At 39.2% G+C, this 17,023-nt stretch overlaps 1 protein-coding gene and 1 long non-coding RNA gene across 9 annotated transcripts in view; one reads left to right on the plus strand and one right to left on the minus strand.

The window, feature by feature from the left end:
- The window catches only part of LOC102076810 (uncharacterized), a 31,898-nt gene that overhangs the window by 14,493 nt on the left and 382 nt on the right, over positions 1-17,023 (minus strand). For 2 of the 5 annotated variants that reach the window (XR_003216811.1, XR_002058635.2), the window contains exons 2-5: positions 15,542-15,787; positions 9,333-9,435; positions 8,024-8,148; positions 7,670-7,730 (exon numbers count right to left, since the gene is read on the minus strand). This is a non-coding gene — a long non-coding RNA (uncharacterized LOC102076810). Of the gene's footprint in view, positions 1-17; positions 1,242-6,150; positions 6,703-7,669; positions 7,731-8,023; positions 8,149-8,225; positions 8,255-9,332; positions 9,436-15,541; positions 15,788-17,023 lie in introns of those variants that run through there. The other 3 variants (XR_002058638.2, XR_002058636.2, XR_267201.4) reach the window with 3 other exon arrangements.
- On the plus strand, positions 7,688-16,599 carry egfl6 (EGF-like-domain, multiple 6). 4 transcript variants are annotated; one of them, XM_005460033.3, is made up of 14 exons: positions 7,691-7,800; positions 7,906-8,083; positions 9,361-9,467; positions 9,812-9,904; positions 10,050-10,169; positions 10,292-10,411; positions 12,103-12,237; positions 12,319-12,441; positions 12,896-12,958; positions 13,436-13,684; positions 15,032-15,106; positions 15,360-15,455; positions 15,550-15,812; positions 16,000-16,599. In XM_005460033.3, exons 2-14 carry the CDS (start codon positions 8,010-8,012, stop codon positions 16,099-16,101), a joined length of 1,620 nt encoding a protein of 539 aa, XP_005460090.1. In that variant the 5' UTR covers positions 7,691-7,800; positions 7,906-8,009; the 3' UTR covers positions 16,102-16,599. The 4 variants fall into 4 exon arrangements, with proteins under 4 accessions (XP_013119685.1, XP_005460091.1, XP_005460092.1 ...); XM_013264231.3 differs by having other exon boundaries at positions 7,688-8,083; XM_005460034.4 differs by lacking the exon at positions 12,896-12,958 and having other exon boundaries at positions 7,688-8,083.

Consider the following 17,023-nt stretch of genomic DNA (forward strand, 5'->3'; position numbering starts at 1 on the left):
GATATCTGTCTGCGTATTGAACAAAATAATTGATTAACAATGTTGTGGAAATAGCTAAAATATCTTGGTGCAGATTTTTAGAGGAAGGTCTGGAAAAAGAAAGACATTTTGAAATAGAGCACATAAAATGGCAAAGAGTTAAAAAGGGTTATTGGAGTAGTTTACAATTTCTTATAGGCTTTCTATCATTAGTTTGAGTGTGTGTACATGATTAGTGAAGCACACAGACTCCATAACTAAGTGCAAGTAGTTCAAATGTTGCTAAAATATTAACTGATATTATATTTAAAGATTCTACAAACAATAAAAAAATACAAGTGGGAGGAATGGAAAGGAACACTTTTTGACAGCGCGAATGAGTAATTGTATGACACAACAAAATTAAAAATCATCAGAGGAAAACTTAGAGGTTTCGCCTTTATCAACAAGAACAAACTAACAATAGTATCACTATTCCAACCCCCCTTACCCATCCGCTGACCCCTGAGCTCAACTCATTTCTCTACTAGTTCAACAGTACTGTGTACAGATGCCAACCAACAGCTTACAAAGCAACAACATAATATGAGAAATGTACACTCAAAATAAGGAACAGGAAGTTGAAACGAACCTGCTGGCAGTTAATACATCCAGCAGCCTATTTTAAAGTATTGAGGTCAAGAGCTGTCAAACCAATGACAGATCAAAAGCTGTCAATCCAACTGGTGAACAAACAAACAAAAACCCCTTCAAAACACTTGACATTTAATTTAATTGTATAAGTGGTTTCAACCCTCTTCCCCGCAACTGTATTTTAAATGCTGCTCATATAGACATGTTTAAAGTGACTTCTGATGGATAAGTAACTTCTAAAACAGATGTAAAGCATCAACACTAAACTGACCACAACATACTCATTTGTTATTTCAGAACATTTAAAGATAAATGCAAATGTTTTAGGCTGAGCTGCACAAAGAAAACATAAAACCAGCTCTAACTAACTATTGACTACGTTAGCTTGCAGAACGGTGTCTGCAAACAGATTTGGTGCAGAGATGTAGGGAGTGTAGAAGTGATTCAATGTGACATGTGCATGCAACCCTGCAGCTGTAGGAGAGTCAGCCTCTTGTGCGTAGTAGCTCACCAGATGTGAGTCTGTCACTTCAAATGTCCCCGCGTTCAGCAGCACTATCCTTGTGGTAAATGCTCATAAACAGAAAGATTTCACTGTGGTGCCAGTTGTGACTTTAGCCCCACCAGCCCTATGTGACATAAGCAGAATAAATGAACAAGGTGAAGGGTTTAGGCTACTATGATAACTGTAATCATGCTAACTTGTGGTTACAAAATCATGTGCAACATCTGAGACAGGAAGTGAGAGGACTAAGTATAGAGTGAGATGCCAGTTTGCATGTTTTTAAAGAGGGAGACAGAAGTTTTGCAGTACCAATAGTGGGATGTAAGCAGAGGAAGTGAGTGTTTTTGTTCAAGGGGCAAAAAACAACAAAAAGCAGGTCCTGGACAAGTTGTAGTCCAGATGTCTGCAGATGTGTGGCCTTTCATGGACCAGCTACTTGTTAACACATAAAAAAGCAGAGTGAGTCCCCTGAGCTCCACATGTCAACTTCTACGTCTTACACAGTAAATGAAGCTTCTGTAACTTACATTGTAGCTTTCTTAACTGGTGATTACACGGTTTGCGTGAGATTAGCATTTCTCTGAAATGGTTCAAAGTATGCTTCTGGAAACCTGTAAGGCACCTGTTATTTTGTGTCTGTGGTGACATTTGATACTGGCCAAGCAATCGCACTTTAGGTGGCAAAGAAAGATCACCATTGAAGACAGAAACGTGTTACCATACCCAAACTGTTAAATCTCCTTCGCATCCCACGTTGGGCAATTTACAGCCTTGTTAAAGTAGCTTAATTGTGAATTTGTCTGAGTTTCAAAGGTGTGTGACAGGATGTGGTTAAAGAGCTGCAGCACCAAACTGAAGAAGCAAAACTCCACAGTTGAGTTAACTGAGCTGATGGGCTTAAAGCATAAATACACTGATATAGTGTTGGAATAAAACATAAGCTTCAACTGACCTGATTCCTCTTTGCTGAACTTTGTAATTATTGTTTGTAAAACAGGTCAGTAGCTATAAAGTATTATAATTTTTTAAAATGTGCTTGTTTGCAACTTCGACATAGGCTGTGAACACTTCTGTTCTCTGTTCACACGAGGTTTAAGACAGAGGCATGTGTAGTGACTTAAAGCCATTTAAAGTGGATGTTTACTGTGTGCACTTCTATTTTATACTCTCTACCATGTCACAAACTGCCCCAAATGTCAGACAGTCATAAAACTATTATGTCCAGGTCAGTGGACCATACCAGGAAGTACAATGATCTGTGAAAAGTAAAGTCAAAGTTGATAACTCCTTAGCAAAAACACAAACGTTTGGAAATTCAGACAGCATCTCTGAGGAATGTGCATAGTGTTCCTATAGCGGATGCACAGTAAAGTGGCTAAATGCCTGGATCGATATATTGATTTTTTCAAAAAGCCTTACAGCTGTTTTAACATTTGTGACCATGTCATATACACACACAAACTCTCAGGAAGTTTAATATATTCCGCAGCTATGTAGAAGTTTGTTGAGAAACAAGGCATCTGAGGCCATGGCATTCAGATTTGGTCTAGTTTAATCTCCCCTTAATTAATATGGATAAGCTCTGGTTGTGTGTTTGTTTGTGTGTGTGTGTTTTTGAGTGTACAGCTCAAAGCGGGTCTGAGGAAGCCGTCAAGACAAAGCAGGGTTTAAGTTTTTGTGCTGTAATTTCCGACCTCTGCTATTTATGACAATGTCTCTCTTCCTTTTTTCTCTGTTTCTAGTGAGCTGTTTCCACGTCACGCTGTGCACAACTGCAGAGGAATCTGCATTTACATAGAGTAAAATACAAGCCTCACCTCTTTCTGCACATACATCGAGCACTATTAAAAGATTTACCACTTAAATGCTTAAATGGCTAAAAAAGGGAATGAATGAAGTCTGCATCAAAAGAATGTGCGTAACATTTATATTTTATACAAGCCCCCAAAACTATAATTATAATTGTGTTTAAAAAAAAGAAAAGATCCATGACTGGATTTTTATTATCCCTGTCTTTTCTGCATACCTACAGCAACAGCTTTAGAGCTCATTCTAACCAGAAACAGGAAATGAAATCTGGTTGTTTTCATTTTCATAGACTTTTGCTGATAGCAACAAAAGTCTCTAATAACAGCACAGCCATTTTTTAAGGTATTATCAGTGTCCGTTAAGCCCTACCATAGTGCAGGAACATTACAGCTTTTGTACAAAGACATAGTAGGAGGTAAAAGTGATACTGCAGCATGTCCTATCATGTTAGGCATGCAAGTTTACATAATCACTACACTACGGTGAGGCAGTTGTCTTCCTAGGGTACATAGTTGTGTAATTATATCCTGCACAAACCTCCACAGTTAAAAGGAATAAAGGAGAGCTTTACACTCTGACCTTTAGGGTCAAATGATTTAACAGTAAATTAACTTCCTACTAGCTTCAAAGAATAATGCAAAAAGTGGATATAGTACAAATCCGTATTATCTTGACAAGAGGTTTTACTATCATATTAACATGTGCCTTTGACTCCATATGTCTCGTATTACAAAGAGAAAACATAGCAAGTATGACCTAGTTTTATCAAAGGAGTAATGTTTGGGGATTTTTGCTTAGAAAAATCTGTTGTCAGGAGTATCACAAAAAATAAATAAATAAACACAGCAAATGCCTGAGTTCTTTTAAAGTATCGAATTATCATTATAGAAGGCTAAAAAGGGCAGTTTAAAACAGATATGTGTTAAAATATAGTCACATGGCAGGAAGTGCAAGAGGAAAGTTCCCCATTAAGTAAACACAGATTTTGAAGAACGACTCAAAAGAACATAATGCAGCTTCTGCAGGCACAGTACAGGTACATACAGTTTTCATTCTAATGTTGTATGTGGAGTCAGCATCTGCCAAGGAGTGAGAAACGCTGAGAAATGAATTTCCTACATGTCTGGCAATATGCAAAGCACATCCATCAGGTCTGCAAAAGACTGTAGCAGACTTACTATTCCACTGTAATGTCTCTGGACAGGCAAGCCCATTAATAAATTATGGTAAGTCGCACACACTGACCCTCTTGAGACATCTGGTGCTACCCCATCAAGCCAGCCTGAGAGCATGGCACAGCTGCGTCTGCTCCTGCATTATCGCTAAAAGGAGAACAGGAGGTGTCCAGCTGAGGTCAATACTTGCATTTACCTCATCATGCTAATCAAATTGAGGTGCATGAGTGAAAGTGTCTCCCAGACAGCTTGAATTCCCCAGGGTCTGTCTGTCTAGTTGTACTGGGTTCAACCTCATTTAACATCAGTTCATTGTTTATTCTATATGCAGCCATCATTTTAGGGGGAGCACCTGCACCTAAGATCTTCTGTCTGCAAGTGAAAGGAGATTTCTGTCAGGTCGCAAAACAAACAGTGCCATTAAATTACAGCTGCAGCAACAAAACATCAGAGGTGGAAGTTTCTTTGAATAAATGTTTGAGTTTTTTAAGCTACTAGGTGGAATGTGACCATTGGCAATGCCTCCTAGATTTGCTGTATTAGGTTTCTACTCATGCAAGGTGATACTTTATGCACAAGCTCAGTATTAACTTTCAAATTTAGCACACTAGCCCTGCGAATAATAGGTTCTCTAATCAGAACTCTACACAGCCTGTCAAATTATTTCTCAAGATCGCTTCGTTTACTGCAGGGGAAGTAACAGTTCCCTTCCTGAACCGTGGCAGAACTTCACAAGTTATCAGATTTGATGAGTTTTAGAGAGACCACACTTAAAAGTAAGCAGCTAATTAAGCTATTTTAAAAGGAAGCAAATGTCTGTTTTTAAACATGACTCATATATAGACTCCGGTCAAATCTGGACAACAGTGCTCAAAGATGCATTACCTCAAACGCTAGACTACATTAGCACTGTGGCAGTGGCCCATTTCTACAGCAGTTAGTATTGTCTGCAGTGCATTCATTGCTCATGGCATCTTCCACTCAAGGCAGGATGTGGTTGTGTACACACATCACTTTCAAAATAACTCTTCAACAGCCTTGTCTCTCCTTTTATAGTAAAGGCCGTGCTTATTGCACCATAGCCCACAGTGAGGGACTCACTGGATGAAATGTGTGTGCCCACATAGAAGCAGCTGATTTTCTCTAAAAGTGGCATTTATCTTACAGGCAGAGGGTCAAACAGGGGTTTGTTATGCCCTGTGCTAACAGCACTAAAAACTTCTAATGAGAGGGGAGTGCTGGCCTGAGAGGTTTTTAGGAAGTGGGGAGGTGCACTTCCTGAAAATCACCGATGCTGAAACAAGGTTCTGCATTGCATGCAGCAAGATTACAGAACCACTTTTAAAACACTAAGAGACAAACACATAAACAAAGACAATATGTAAAAATAATTCCGGTCTTTATTTTCTGTGCATGATCTAACACATGCATTTGAAATGATAAAATTAATGACATGCTGCAAAGATGGTCCTGTTATTAGTAAGAAAGAAAGAGGAAACTCCCGATCAACCGATAACTGTCCCTTTTTTCTAACTGTCTTAGCTTTGTATAATGCATCTTACTTCATTCCAAATCACATATAAACAGAGACCTTGTCCATGTGTTAACCATTTAGGTAATGGTTAAAAAACAAAGCAACACAGATTATGCATTTTAACTCCCTGATTACAACAGTGGACATAGGAACTTGTCATCTTTTTTTCAGTTCCTGCTTCTTTATATTAGTAACTGGCTCCACCTTCTGGTAAAACCTGTTTACCTGAAGTAAGGTTTCAGTTTTATATCCTATAAATAATATTGGCTATACTTGTAATTTTTTTTAAAAAGGAAAAAAAAAATTAGCCAGTGTTTGCAGGCCTTAGAGTAGTTTAGTATAATTTCAATTGCATAAATGCGCTGTTATCATGTAACAGCGTGGTGTGTTTTATTTACCGAACACAAATGAAGCGTTTTATGTGTTTTTGTTTTTTCTCTCTCTCCTGTGTTTTTCATGATAAATATATTCACATACAGCTTTTCAGAGAAGTGTTTAAAATTTCAGACCCTAACCTCACACTAGATTCATTTGGTGGCTAAACCCCAGAGTTTTTGCCAAGACAGGTGAGGGCGCTGTTGTCACGGAAATGCCGGCTTTATCAAATTCAACACAGAGTCAACAGAACAGCACCAAGGAAATAGCACTAATGTCCTGTATAGCATGCATGACCTACATGCCTGACATATGAGTCACATTTAGAGTCACATTTCACACTAGAAATGAAAGGCAGTGTGTGTGAGAGAGTGTGTGTTACTGGACAAGGTCTAATGATTAACTACTGTATCCATTGGAGCAAACTGCCAGGTCTTCTACTCTAAGCAGTCAGTTACAGATTGTAACTGATCATCCAGTGTTTTGCCTAAAGGAAACCCTTTCACTTAAAAACAAAATCTTTTGAGATTTTCACCTAAATGCATTTTTAATTTCAACTTCTTAAGGAAGGCATCCATCAAGCTTATTCATCATACTTGGACTGAACTTTGTGGAATTGATCACAATCAGGGGACGCCATCAGTGTGCCAAATTTCAAGCCTTTTTTTCCTATACAGCAATAAAGAAGAAGACTGTTGAAGAAGAAGAATGACAAATGATGAGGAATGATGAAGAAGATGTATGAAAAACTGTACTGGTTCCTATCCAGAATTGCTACTTGGCCTCTAGTTAATCTTGCGTATCCTCTACTCTGTAATGGATTGTTGTTTAACATAGATATGTCTATGTTAAACAGCCACGCTTACCTCGAATGTTTATTATTTTCACAATAAATCTATGCAACAATTGGAGAGTCCAGACTGAATTTATTTTACCCTTCTCTCTATGCAAGCTAAACGAGCTACAACATCTATTTAGTAGGTTGAAACGTTTCTCCCTCCTGACATGAGTACCAAATGTCTGGAAAAATAATCACAGGCTTCTATTGTTCGACCACAGTATTTAACTGCACACTTCCTTCTCATCTGAAAGCTATTTCCATTGCAATTTTCAAATCATGTTAAACCTCTTTCCCCGACGTGACTCTGAGCAAAAATCTAAAGTGTAAATAAAACTGATTTTGATTTACAAGAAAAACAAACCCCCTCAAATGAATTTCAACAACAAATGTAAACTAAAGCCTGAAGCTCCAAAAGGAACAAGACCTTTTCATTTCCAAGCAAGCAGACGAGCAGGACCAGATGTTAGAGTCTGCCCTGAGAGTGTGCAAACTCATTAAACACTTTTATGGCTGAACTTGAAATAAACGTGTGTGAGAGAGCAAAGCTTTATGTGCTACCTGAGAGCAAGACACCAAAGGGTACAGAGTTGCTAAGGACAAGCCTGTGCATGTCTGAGTTTGACAGTTATTTGATACAGCTGATTATTAAATAAAACAGAATCATAAAAAGCAGCTAATGCATGTAAAATTCATCAAGGAAAAGAAAAATAAAGTTCATTTGATTTTCTTTTTTTTTCATTTGAGCTTCTGCAGGGTTTGAGTAAAGAAAGGATTACCCCTTAACATTTTCCCCACCCCCCTTACAAACCCACTCCTACCTCCAGAAGTCACCACCTCATCCGTCTCAGTCCAGTGTCATTTCACAGTGACAGCCAACCTCTGGAATTTCAGTGTAGAAGAAAGAGAAGCAAATCATGGAGCACAGAGTGTAGCAACAGCATTGAAAAGAGTATGACAGAGATATTTTTTCCCTAGAGGAGATTTTGACTTTGTGCTCTGGAAATACATGAATTCCGGTGTGCCTTGTGAAAAACTGAGACTTGTTTCTGTCTAGGCAATTTAATGAGCGTAATCCCCTGGGAGGAATAGTCAGAACGCAGAGCAACCAAAGTCAGCCCCGTGGGAAACAAGGCATTAAGGCTGCTCACTGTGACAGACATGCAGCCACTTACTTTGGTCGGTGCTCTTTTTCTCCTGCTCCACATCACTGCTGGTAGCACAGACGCCTATAGGTAAGTCAATCAAGTCGAGCAACAGAGCGTGTGATGTTGTATGGTGTGCTTCTACTCTGAAAAACCTGCAGCAGGTGAAAACTTTGCTAAGTCAAGAGTCAAAAATAAGTTCAAGTAGGATGTCAGACAGATGTTTACGTACCAAAGAATTCCAATCACATTTCAGGAAGTCTGAATGCCAAAAATAACACAGCAATGTTAATTATAGTATCAGATAATATACAATTCAACCCGCTTTCTCTTAAAAAAGGTGGAATCTCTAACACTTGAAATGTTAGTTTCTCCACACACTGTTATTTTAAGTGGGGCTTAAGGAATAACACAAAGCCCTCTGTTTTGCAGTGTAAATATGCATAAACTTTTAAAAGGGGAAACTGTTATTTTGAAAATATGCACACACAACATTGCCCCTGCTAACAGAAGACTAAGAGAGTGAATCTTCTAAATATGGCACAGCAACTGTTAATAACTGAAGAGCACCTGTCTCTCTTAGGAGACCGTCTCCTGTGGGCTATTCTGGTTGATTTCTATAAAGACACGGATTCCTCCTGTCCTGCCTGGGATTTTAGTGTTTGGCTCTCAGCCTAAAAGCAAAGCTAACGATGCTGAAAGGTGCAGTCAGATTTGAATGCAAGATTCTGCTATTTTTGGAATCACTTGCTCAACTAAGTTATGGTAAAAATGTTAATTGAATTTACAAGTTAAAATGTACACATGCAATGTAATCTATATGTACCGCAGGTTATTTTGAGCGCACCGCTGACTCTTTAACCACAGGTCAGAATAAGCTTCCAGTTGATATGCATCAGCCTCCAGAAACAAGACAAAGATCAAAGCCGATTTTTAAAAGGAGGAAATATAGTGTGAGGGTGCCAGTGTCTGATTAGTATGTTTTTCTCCATCTGTAGCCTACATCCTGTCAGCTGGCTGTTGCACCATGGGGAGCCCAGCTTCTAGTGCTAAGCAAGCCTTGTGAGGAGACACTTTATTTAGGTTGCTTGTTGTTTGGACCATAATTAAAAGTGGATGCCAGAATGCCTGCAATTGAGACATCTCAGTTAGTGTGTGTGGGCCTAATTAAACATGATTCTATAATAACCTAAATTTATAATCAGTGGGGGTTTTATTTTTCATTTTATTTTTTTTGCTTTCTGACATGAGATTTTGTTTAAAGGCTTAATTTGCTCTTGGATGTTCTGTGCACTCACCAGGGTGGGTTGTAAATAATACACATATATATATATCTTACCTTTGACTCCTCTTTTTCCTCTGCAAAGGCACTACAGGCAAGTCCTTACTGGAAACCAACCAGGTGTGTGTCGCTATGGTAGGAGACTGGAGTGTTGCTATGGCTGGAAGAAAAACAGTAAAGGGCAGTGTGAGGGTAAGAACACTATGCATTCAAAGGCCAGTTTATAATCAGTAAGATAAAAATCATTAAGGCACTTAAAAAGCAAGCAGGCTGAGACATTTAAACTAACACGAAAAGCTTTCTCAATAAACAAAAAGTTAGAGAGAACGAGCTTTACTGCCAAAAAACTGTATTCTGACTATTGTTAGTCTTTTCATGAAGGATATTTTTCTAACCCCCAAAAATGTGGAGGAAATTACATTCTAGATTTAAAAACCTTGCCTGTATAATAGAAATTTGTGGTTTTGACTGCAATCCATCATTTTCCACCACTGATATTTCTGGTGGTATTTTCTTCATCTTAAATGTTTTACCAGCCCAGTGTGAGCACGGGTGCAAGCACGGAGAGTGCGTTGGCCCCAACAAATGCAAGTGTTTTCCAGGATACTCCGGAAAGACATGTAATCAAGGTGGGTATTTGAGGTCATTAAATAATGTCTGGAAAGCAAACCGGGTACACAGACTAATTTATAGATGGATTCACTTTTCCAGAAAGAAAATTTTTATCTGCTCAATTGAATGAATACAAAAAGTAAGGATCATTCTTATTCTTAGACCTGAATGAGTGCGGCCTGAAACCTCGTCCATGTGAGCATCGCTGCATGAACACCTATGGGAGTTACAAATGCTACTGTCTCAACGGATACACCTTAATGGCCGACGGATCCTGTGCCAGTGAGTCCCAGTGTGGATACATACACTGAGTGGAAACACAGAGAACAGCTGTGGGAGCAACACTAACTTTAGAACCAGGATGCATATCTGATCATTTGTGTTATTTGTGTTTGGACATGTAGATTCCAGGACCTGTGCACTTGCTCACTGTCAGTATGGCTGTGAGGAAGTACAAGGAGAGATTCATTGCCTCTGCCCATCTGCAGGGCTGCAACTGGGGCAGGATGGAAGAACTTGTGTAGGTGAGCGGTAACAGATCATGCAAACAATGTGTTATACGGGGCAACAGCAGCAGCCTTTATATGAAATAAGAAACACAGTGAAAAGAAACTCTTTCTATGTCACACAGATTGAAGGTAACTGCATGCTGGAAACATTGTGTGAGGATTATATTACATGGTTTTGGCATGTTTTGCTTGTAAATCAACTGAATGCAATTTAGTTATATTTCTTCCAACAAACTGCTTGAGCTGTGGCTGCACCAGCCTGTCATGATCACACAGGGGAGGTCATATAGAAGTTCAGCAGCATTAAATTTCACGACTGCCACAAATGCAACACATTCAGAAACAGATTTACAACAAAAACATACTTTTCTTCCAAAAAGCAGCCAAATTCTGTTTTCACCACATGTACTGTACAAAAAATGAATTCTGATGAGACACATTTATCCCAATTGTATTCAATGTGACATTTCATAGACTTTATAGACCCCAACTGGCTTTAGGTCCACACTTTCAGTTGCTAACCACAAATATAGTAGAAACATTTTAAGCCAGAGCAGTAAAAGACAATAGTTTGTCAAATGTAAGCAAAAGCAGAAAGGAATAACTGGTAACACACCCCTGACAAAGCAAATAGCGAAGAGGAAGTGTTATTGACCAGAAAGTACTGGATATGACTGCATGTGAAAAGGTTTTCGAAGGACTCTATGCAGCTTTGAAAAACTAGGTATGTCCCGTTATTCAGTGGCTTGTAGAGCCACCTTTAGCAGAAATAATATTAAATTTTTTCGTATGATTTTAGCAATCTCTCACATCATTGTAGAGAAATGTGCTACTCTTCTTTGCAATGTTGCTTCTGTTTTTGCACAGATCTCTTAAGATCATTCAAAATTTCATGTAGGATCACTTTCCCGTTGCATGACCCAGTTTTAGCCAACCTTTAGCTGTCAGGCAGATGCCCTCACCTTTGACTCTAGAATACTTTGGTATACAGTGGAGTTCATGGTCAACTCAATGACTTCATGTTGCCCAGGTCAAATGATTGCAAAACATCCCAAATCATCACCCCTCCACCACTGTGCTTAACAGTTGGTATGAAGTCTTTGTGCTTGTATGCTATGGTTAGGTTTCACCAAAAATGGCACTATGCATTATAACCAATTATGTTCACTTTTGTCTGATCTGTCCAAATAAGATTATTCAGATGTCTTGTGGTTTGTTTTAAACCTAAACTGTGCTGCCATGTTCTTTTTAGAGAGAAGGTGTTTTTTCTTGGCAGCCATCCCAAACAAGCCATATCTATTCAGTCTTTTTCTAATTTTAATGTTATGAACTTTAACATTTAACATGCTCAGTGAGAACTGTAGCTCTTGGGTTTTTTGCAGTTTCTCCTATCATTGCACCATCTGATCTTGGAGTAAATTTGCTTGAACATCCACTCTTAGAAAAACTGGGGCATTCTGTTAACACACACCTGAATGGTCCAGATCAGCAAATTGCTAAACCATCTGCTTTTATATCAGTGGTCACATTTAGTGATGAACAATTAATTAAGTGCATTTGATTAGCAGCACTTGGCTGCTAGCTACCCTCTTGATTTTTATGGAATCGGTAAGGATGTACTTAGTTTTTTCACAAGACTACAGAACTCTTGATAATTATAAAAAACATGGGCTCTTTATTTTTTCTCCTGCTTTGTTTCCCTTTAGATATTGATGAGTGTGTAACTGGGAAGAACCTCTGCCCATACAACAGACAATGTGTGAACACCTTTGGCAGCTACTACTGCAAGTGTCAGGAAGGCTACGATCTGAAATATGTCAACGGCAAATATGACTGTGTAGGTAAGGTATACATGATTATTAAGGGGAGGCATCTCCTCACTTCGATTCCTAAAGGTACAAATAGGCTTCTTCCAATTCCAGACCTTGATGAGTGTGCAGCCGGCACCCACAAGTGCAGCCACCACGCTGTCTGTGTGAACACTCAAGGATCCTACAGGTGCAGGTGCAAGTCTGGCTTCAGAGGCAATGGCTTTGAATGCTCTGGTGAGATCCGAGATTTGCTGCAGAGAATTACGAATAAAATAATTTTAGCAAAGCCTTTCATTTCTACTGAGATTTGCCAAATTAAGGCATTCACGCTTGATTTCAAAAACAGACGAGGGTAATCAGTCAGATAGGTCAGGAGAAGTTTTACAGCCACATATTTCATTTGGACTCTTTAAACATCTGCAAACAGCAGTCCTGCCAAGGCTAGTTTCCTGCTTTCAGACTCCCCTCCTCTTCACAGATGTTAACACCAGAGAGGCACAGATTGAAAACACACCTGTGTAAATACGACACTGCATTGTAGCCAGCCAACTGAAAAAGGAGAAATAAAGATAGTGCTGTACTCTTTGAACCAGACCCAGATAATAACAGGTGAAGTCTCATGCAGCCAAATAACAAAAAAAGAGGTCAGGGCTTCCTGCGTAAATGAAAATGCCTTTATTTTCTGTAGTTAAGCCGTTTTATCAGAGTTCGTGGGATGGAGAAAAAGGCAGTGCAGATGATTCCCTGAATGGTGAGATTGTATGGAATCCAAGACTCTGCTTCTGCTATTCACTCCCTGCCCTGCAACCCCATTCACTCATCCCTTCCTCTTGTCTATATATAAAAGCACCTCCCCCACCTCTCTCCCCTGCTCATGGCTGAAAATGTATGTCCATAGCACCCGCAGTCTGAGCCCTCAAATCCTCAGCATGGCCTTATACAATAAATTGCTTGAGCATTTAAGAAACTAATTTAAGCCGTGCCCGCTTATGTCTTATCTGCATGCAGTAGGAGAATCTGTTGTCTTAGCATGTTAATTTGTTATAGCTCTGCTCCTGTGGAAAGCATTTTATCAATGGCCTGGTAAGTCACCGCAGGGAAATAATAAATAAGAACTGCATCTGCAAAATACATGACAAACAAGAAAGACATCTGAAGTCAAATACTATGTTTGTCAGTCATGATTGCAGAGCCATATGTCTATTCTGATTCCTCTTCCTGCCTGCAGCCATCCCAGACTCCCAGGTGAAGCCTAGGATTCTGGGAGGTAAACTGACCGACGAGGACATCAAAAATGTAATCCTCGAACCAGTCGCAACGCCACCTCCCAACATCCCCCTGCAACCTTTTGACTATGATGGGGAGGTCTATGCCGGCACTACGACTAAAGGAACGCAAGAGGAGGGATTTCCTGAGGAAGAAGAGGAAAAGGTGGAAGAGGAAGACAACCAGCTCAATCCAAGAGGAGACGTTTTCAGTAAGGGGCATATTGTTTGGCAGCGTTATGATAAATGAGTTCCACTATTCTGGGTGGTCTGCAAAGTAAGTAGTAACCATAAACAGACTAAACAAACTCAGTGTGATTCAAAAGAGACTGTCCTCTCATGTTTACATGACATCTGAATGTAATTATGGATTTTCAGCTGAAATAACTGTCTGAAAGGGCAGCTCTGGATTAAGGCCTTGACCAAAGAAGAAAAGGGGGTGTTGCTTCAGATCTGCTGTTAACCTCAAGCCCAGAGTTATCCCAGTCTCACTGACTTATTCTATAAAGGATCAAAGACACTATGATGATTATACTGGTATAAATAAAATAAAATGTCAACCTGATTTTTTTTCTCAAAATCCTTGAATTCTTACTTACTCTGCTATATTAAACTATTGGTCACAACAGACTGAATGTAAATTCCCAATAATAACCCAGCACTGTAAAATCAAGACTTACCAGCTTACCTTTAAAACTTTCAAAACCCCATAAATGATGTTGTCTTTCACTGATAATCTTGAATTTTATGGAAAGATCAGAGGCTGTGTAAGAACTCAGAGAGCAAGAGGAGACAGGCCCCAAGACATCCATCACCTCCAGGGAGGAATGTTAGTCTGCTGGCATGTGAGAGCCCAAGGATACAACTCATCCTGGGCCTGCTTCCCCATCCCTCAGGTGGAGGGGGAGGCGGGATGGGAATTTACAAAGCCCCTAAACCTTTTATTATGTTTTCCCCAAAACAGCTGTTGTGCAAACAGACTTGACTCCTTGTAGGAAGGTCTGTCATCAGCACTCTAGACTTCTCTAAAACAGGCCTACTCTGACTGAGCAGCTTCAATAATCCCAGCTGTCACTCATCAGACTGTCTGTGGCTGCATTTCATGGGGGCGATTTGCTGCTAGAGTTTTAAATTGCTTGGAGGGGATATATGCTAAAGTTGTAGCTCCATTTTATGGTATGAGTGACAGCAGGGCAGGTCTTTACCTGTTGGTTAAAAACCCCTTTCTACCTGTCATCTTGAAAAATCTCTTTGCTGTATTATTTATGCATTAAGTTCTTTCCATTGCATATTTTTTAAGAGTAGTATCAGAGTTGTGTCGGTTTTTGCACTCATTATCTTAGTCCAGTTGCAGTCTAATACAAAAGCCATCAGGAAATCATGCGATCAGCTAAAGTTGAAAGGTATAATCTTAATGAAGTTAGGATTTAGAGCAAAACTTTTGAACCAATGAATAACAGTTTAACTTTGGCATGCCTAATAGCTGAAAGCTTAAATGCGGGTGTATATTAAGATGAATTCACTCCATTTTTTTTTTTTCATTTAATCTCTAAACACAGTATCAGAGGACTTTGAGTCAGTGTTCGGACCAGCCACAGAAGTCAAAGAGATCCACATAGCGCCAGGTCAAGAAGGTAATCAAAAAGTGTGTTCATGTTTCATTGTTCCCAGAAAGTTGATTCGGTTCATCACGTTGAGAGAAAAGTTTTGTCACTCATTCAAGTGACTTCTTCAGTCTCAAGACCAAAGTCGTCCAGATGAACAGAATTAATTTTCTGGGATTTCCTTACCTGGATGATTGAGCATATATTAAGACATGTGTTATTGTTGTATAATCGCTACTCATGCAGCTAATTTAAAAATGTGTTCCTAACATTTACTTTCTAGAGTATTTCATGGATTGCAACTTTGACAAAGGGGCGTGTGAATGGATCCAAGACAAGTCTGATGACATGGACTGGAGTGTAGCATACCATGACAATGGTAACGACCTGATGAATGTTACTTTTTCAAAGGAGAGGTATTCATTTTTGTGCATTCAGATACTGTAACTTACATCAGCTACAAACCTTCTCAGGTGGTGAGTACTACATGGCTTTGAGTGGGCTTGTGGGGGAGCAAGACGATGTGGCCAGGTTGAAACTGCTTCTTGGTGACCGGTCCCAGTACGGCAGCTTCTGTCTTACCTTTGACTACCGTGTGGTTGGCCCTGATGTGGGCACGCTCAGGGTACTGCTGGACAACAATGTTTACCCAGTATGGGAGCAGAGTCAGAGCAGAGAGCAGGGCTGGCAGACTGAGTTTCTCACAGTAGCCTGGAAGGAGAAGGCCCCAGAGTCTGTAAGTCATTCACACACATTATAAAACATATTATTTAAAGTCTTCTTCAATACTTGTGGCTAGCTATGATGGGATCTTGGCCTAAAAAGTACATTCCTTTGATGTTCTGAAAAGGCAGCCATCACATTACTAACTACTACTCAGATCTACAATCTTAACAAAGGACTGTATGTTGGTTGTGTTTCAGGTTATCTTTGAAGGTCAGCGTGGGAAAGGTCTTGGAGGTGAGATTGGGCTGGACACTGTTGTGCTGACATCAGGAATGTGTCAAGAGGATCCAGTCTTTTAAGAACATATGCCTTGACATTTATCCATGTTATGGTGTGTTTCTTGTGGATTTTTTTCCCATTATTCCCTCAGTGCAGACACACAGTACAGGGAACAATACATAAACTCAGTGCAGAGAAATTCATGTCATCACAAAGCTGCTACATAGAAGCACCCTGCTATAGTTTTTTGTGATTTTCAAAATCATCTTTCATGGTACAGATAACTCAGATCTCAGGAAAAGGTGAAAATGCTAACTTTGTTAGTCTGGTCCAACAGTATTGTGCTTAAACCTTTGTTATGTTTGCAACAGTGCATTTCTGAAGTTAATAGTTGAAAAGTTAATAGTCCACAATATGTAATGTGAATTGTTAGGTTAATTATATCTGCAATCTTAAATGATCAACGTTTTTGAAGGCTGTTTAGTTTAAACAATTTAAAAAAAACTATCAGTGCATACAATTGTGTAAGATTTGCTGTATTATTATACCATGTTATTACATTAAATGTTTTTTTCTAACTCCCGATCATTTATTTTTTTCTATGTACAGATTCCATAATGATTATTATTTTACAGTACCAAATGTTCAAAAGGTTTTGAGCTGCAACTAATTTCTTTACAGTTTGCTTCAGACTTTGGCTACTTTTTTAAAACAAATTTTTAGTCCAGTCCTTGTACCTGACCATTTTTAATCAGTTACAAAAACACATCATCTACTCCCAAATATTTAGTTAAATCTATGAAAATGACAACGCTAACACAGATTAACGAGCATACAATATAATTTTTGCACCAACAAAGTTATTCCCAAAGAACTATTATCAAAAATCCGGCATATCCTAGCAGCGGGTGCAGTGTCCTTAAAAAATGCACATTTTCCTGGTAAACTATAAAGAAACGAGAGCCCCAAACACCTATTATCTACTGCAGGTTTCTACAAACT

The sequence above is a fragment of the Oreochromis niloticus genome, linkage group LG16 (assembly GCF_001858045.2).
Source record: "Oreochromis niloticus isolate F11D_XX linkage group LG16, O_niloticus_UMD_NMBU, whole genome shotgun sequence".
Lineage (NCBI taxonomy): Eukaryota > Metazoa > Chordata > Actinopteri > Cichliformes > Cichlidae > Oreochromis > Oreochromis niloticus.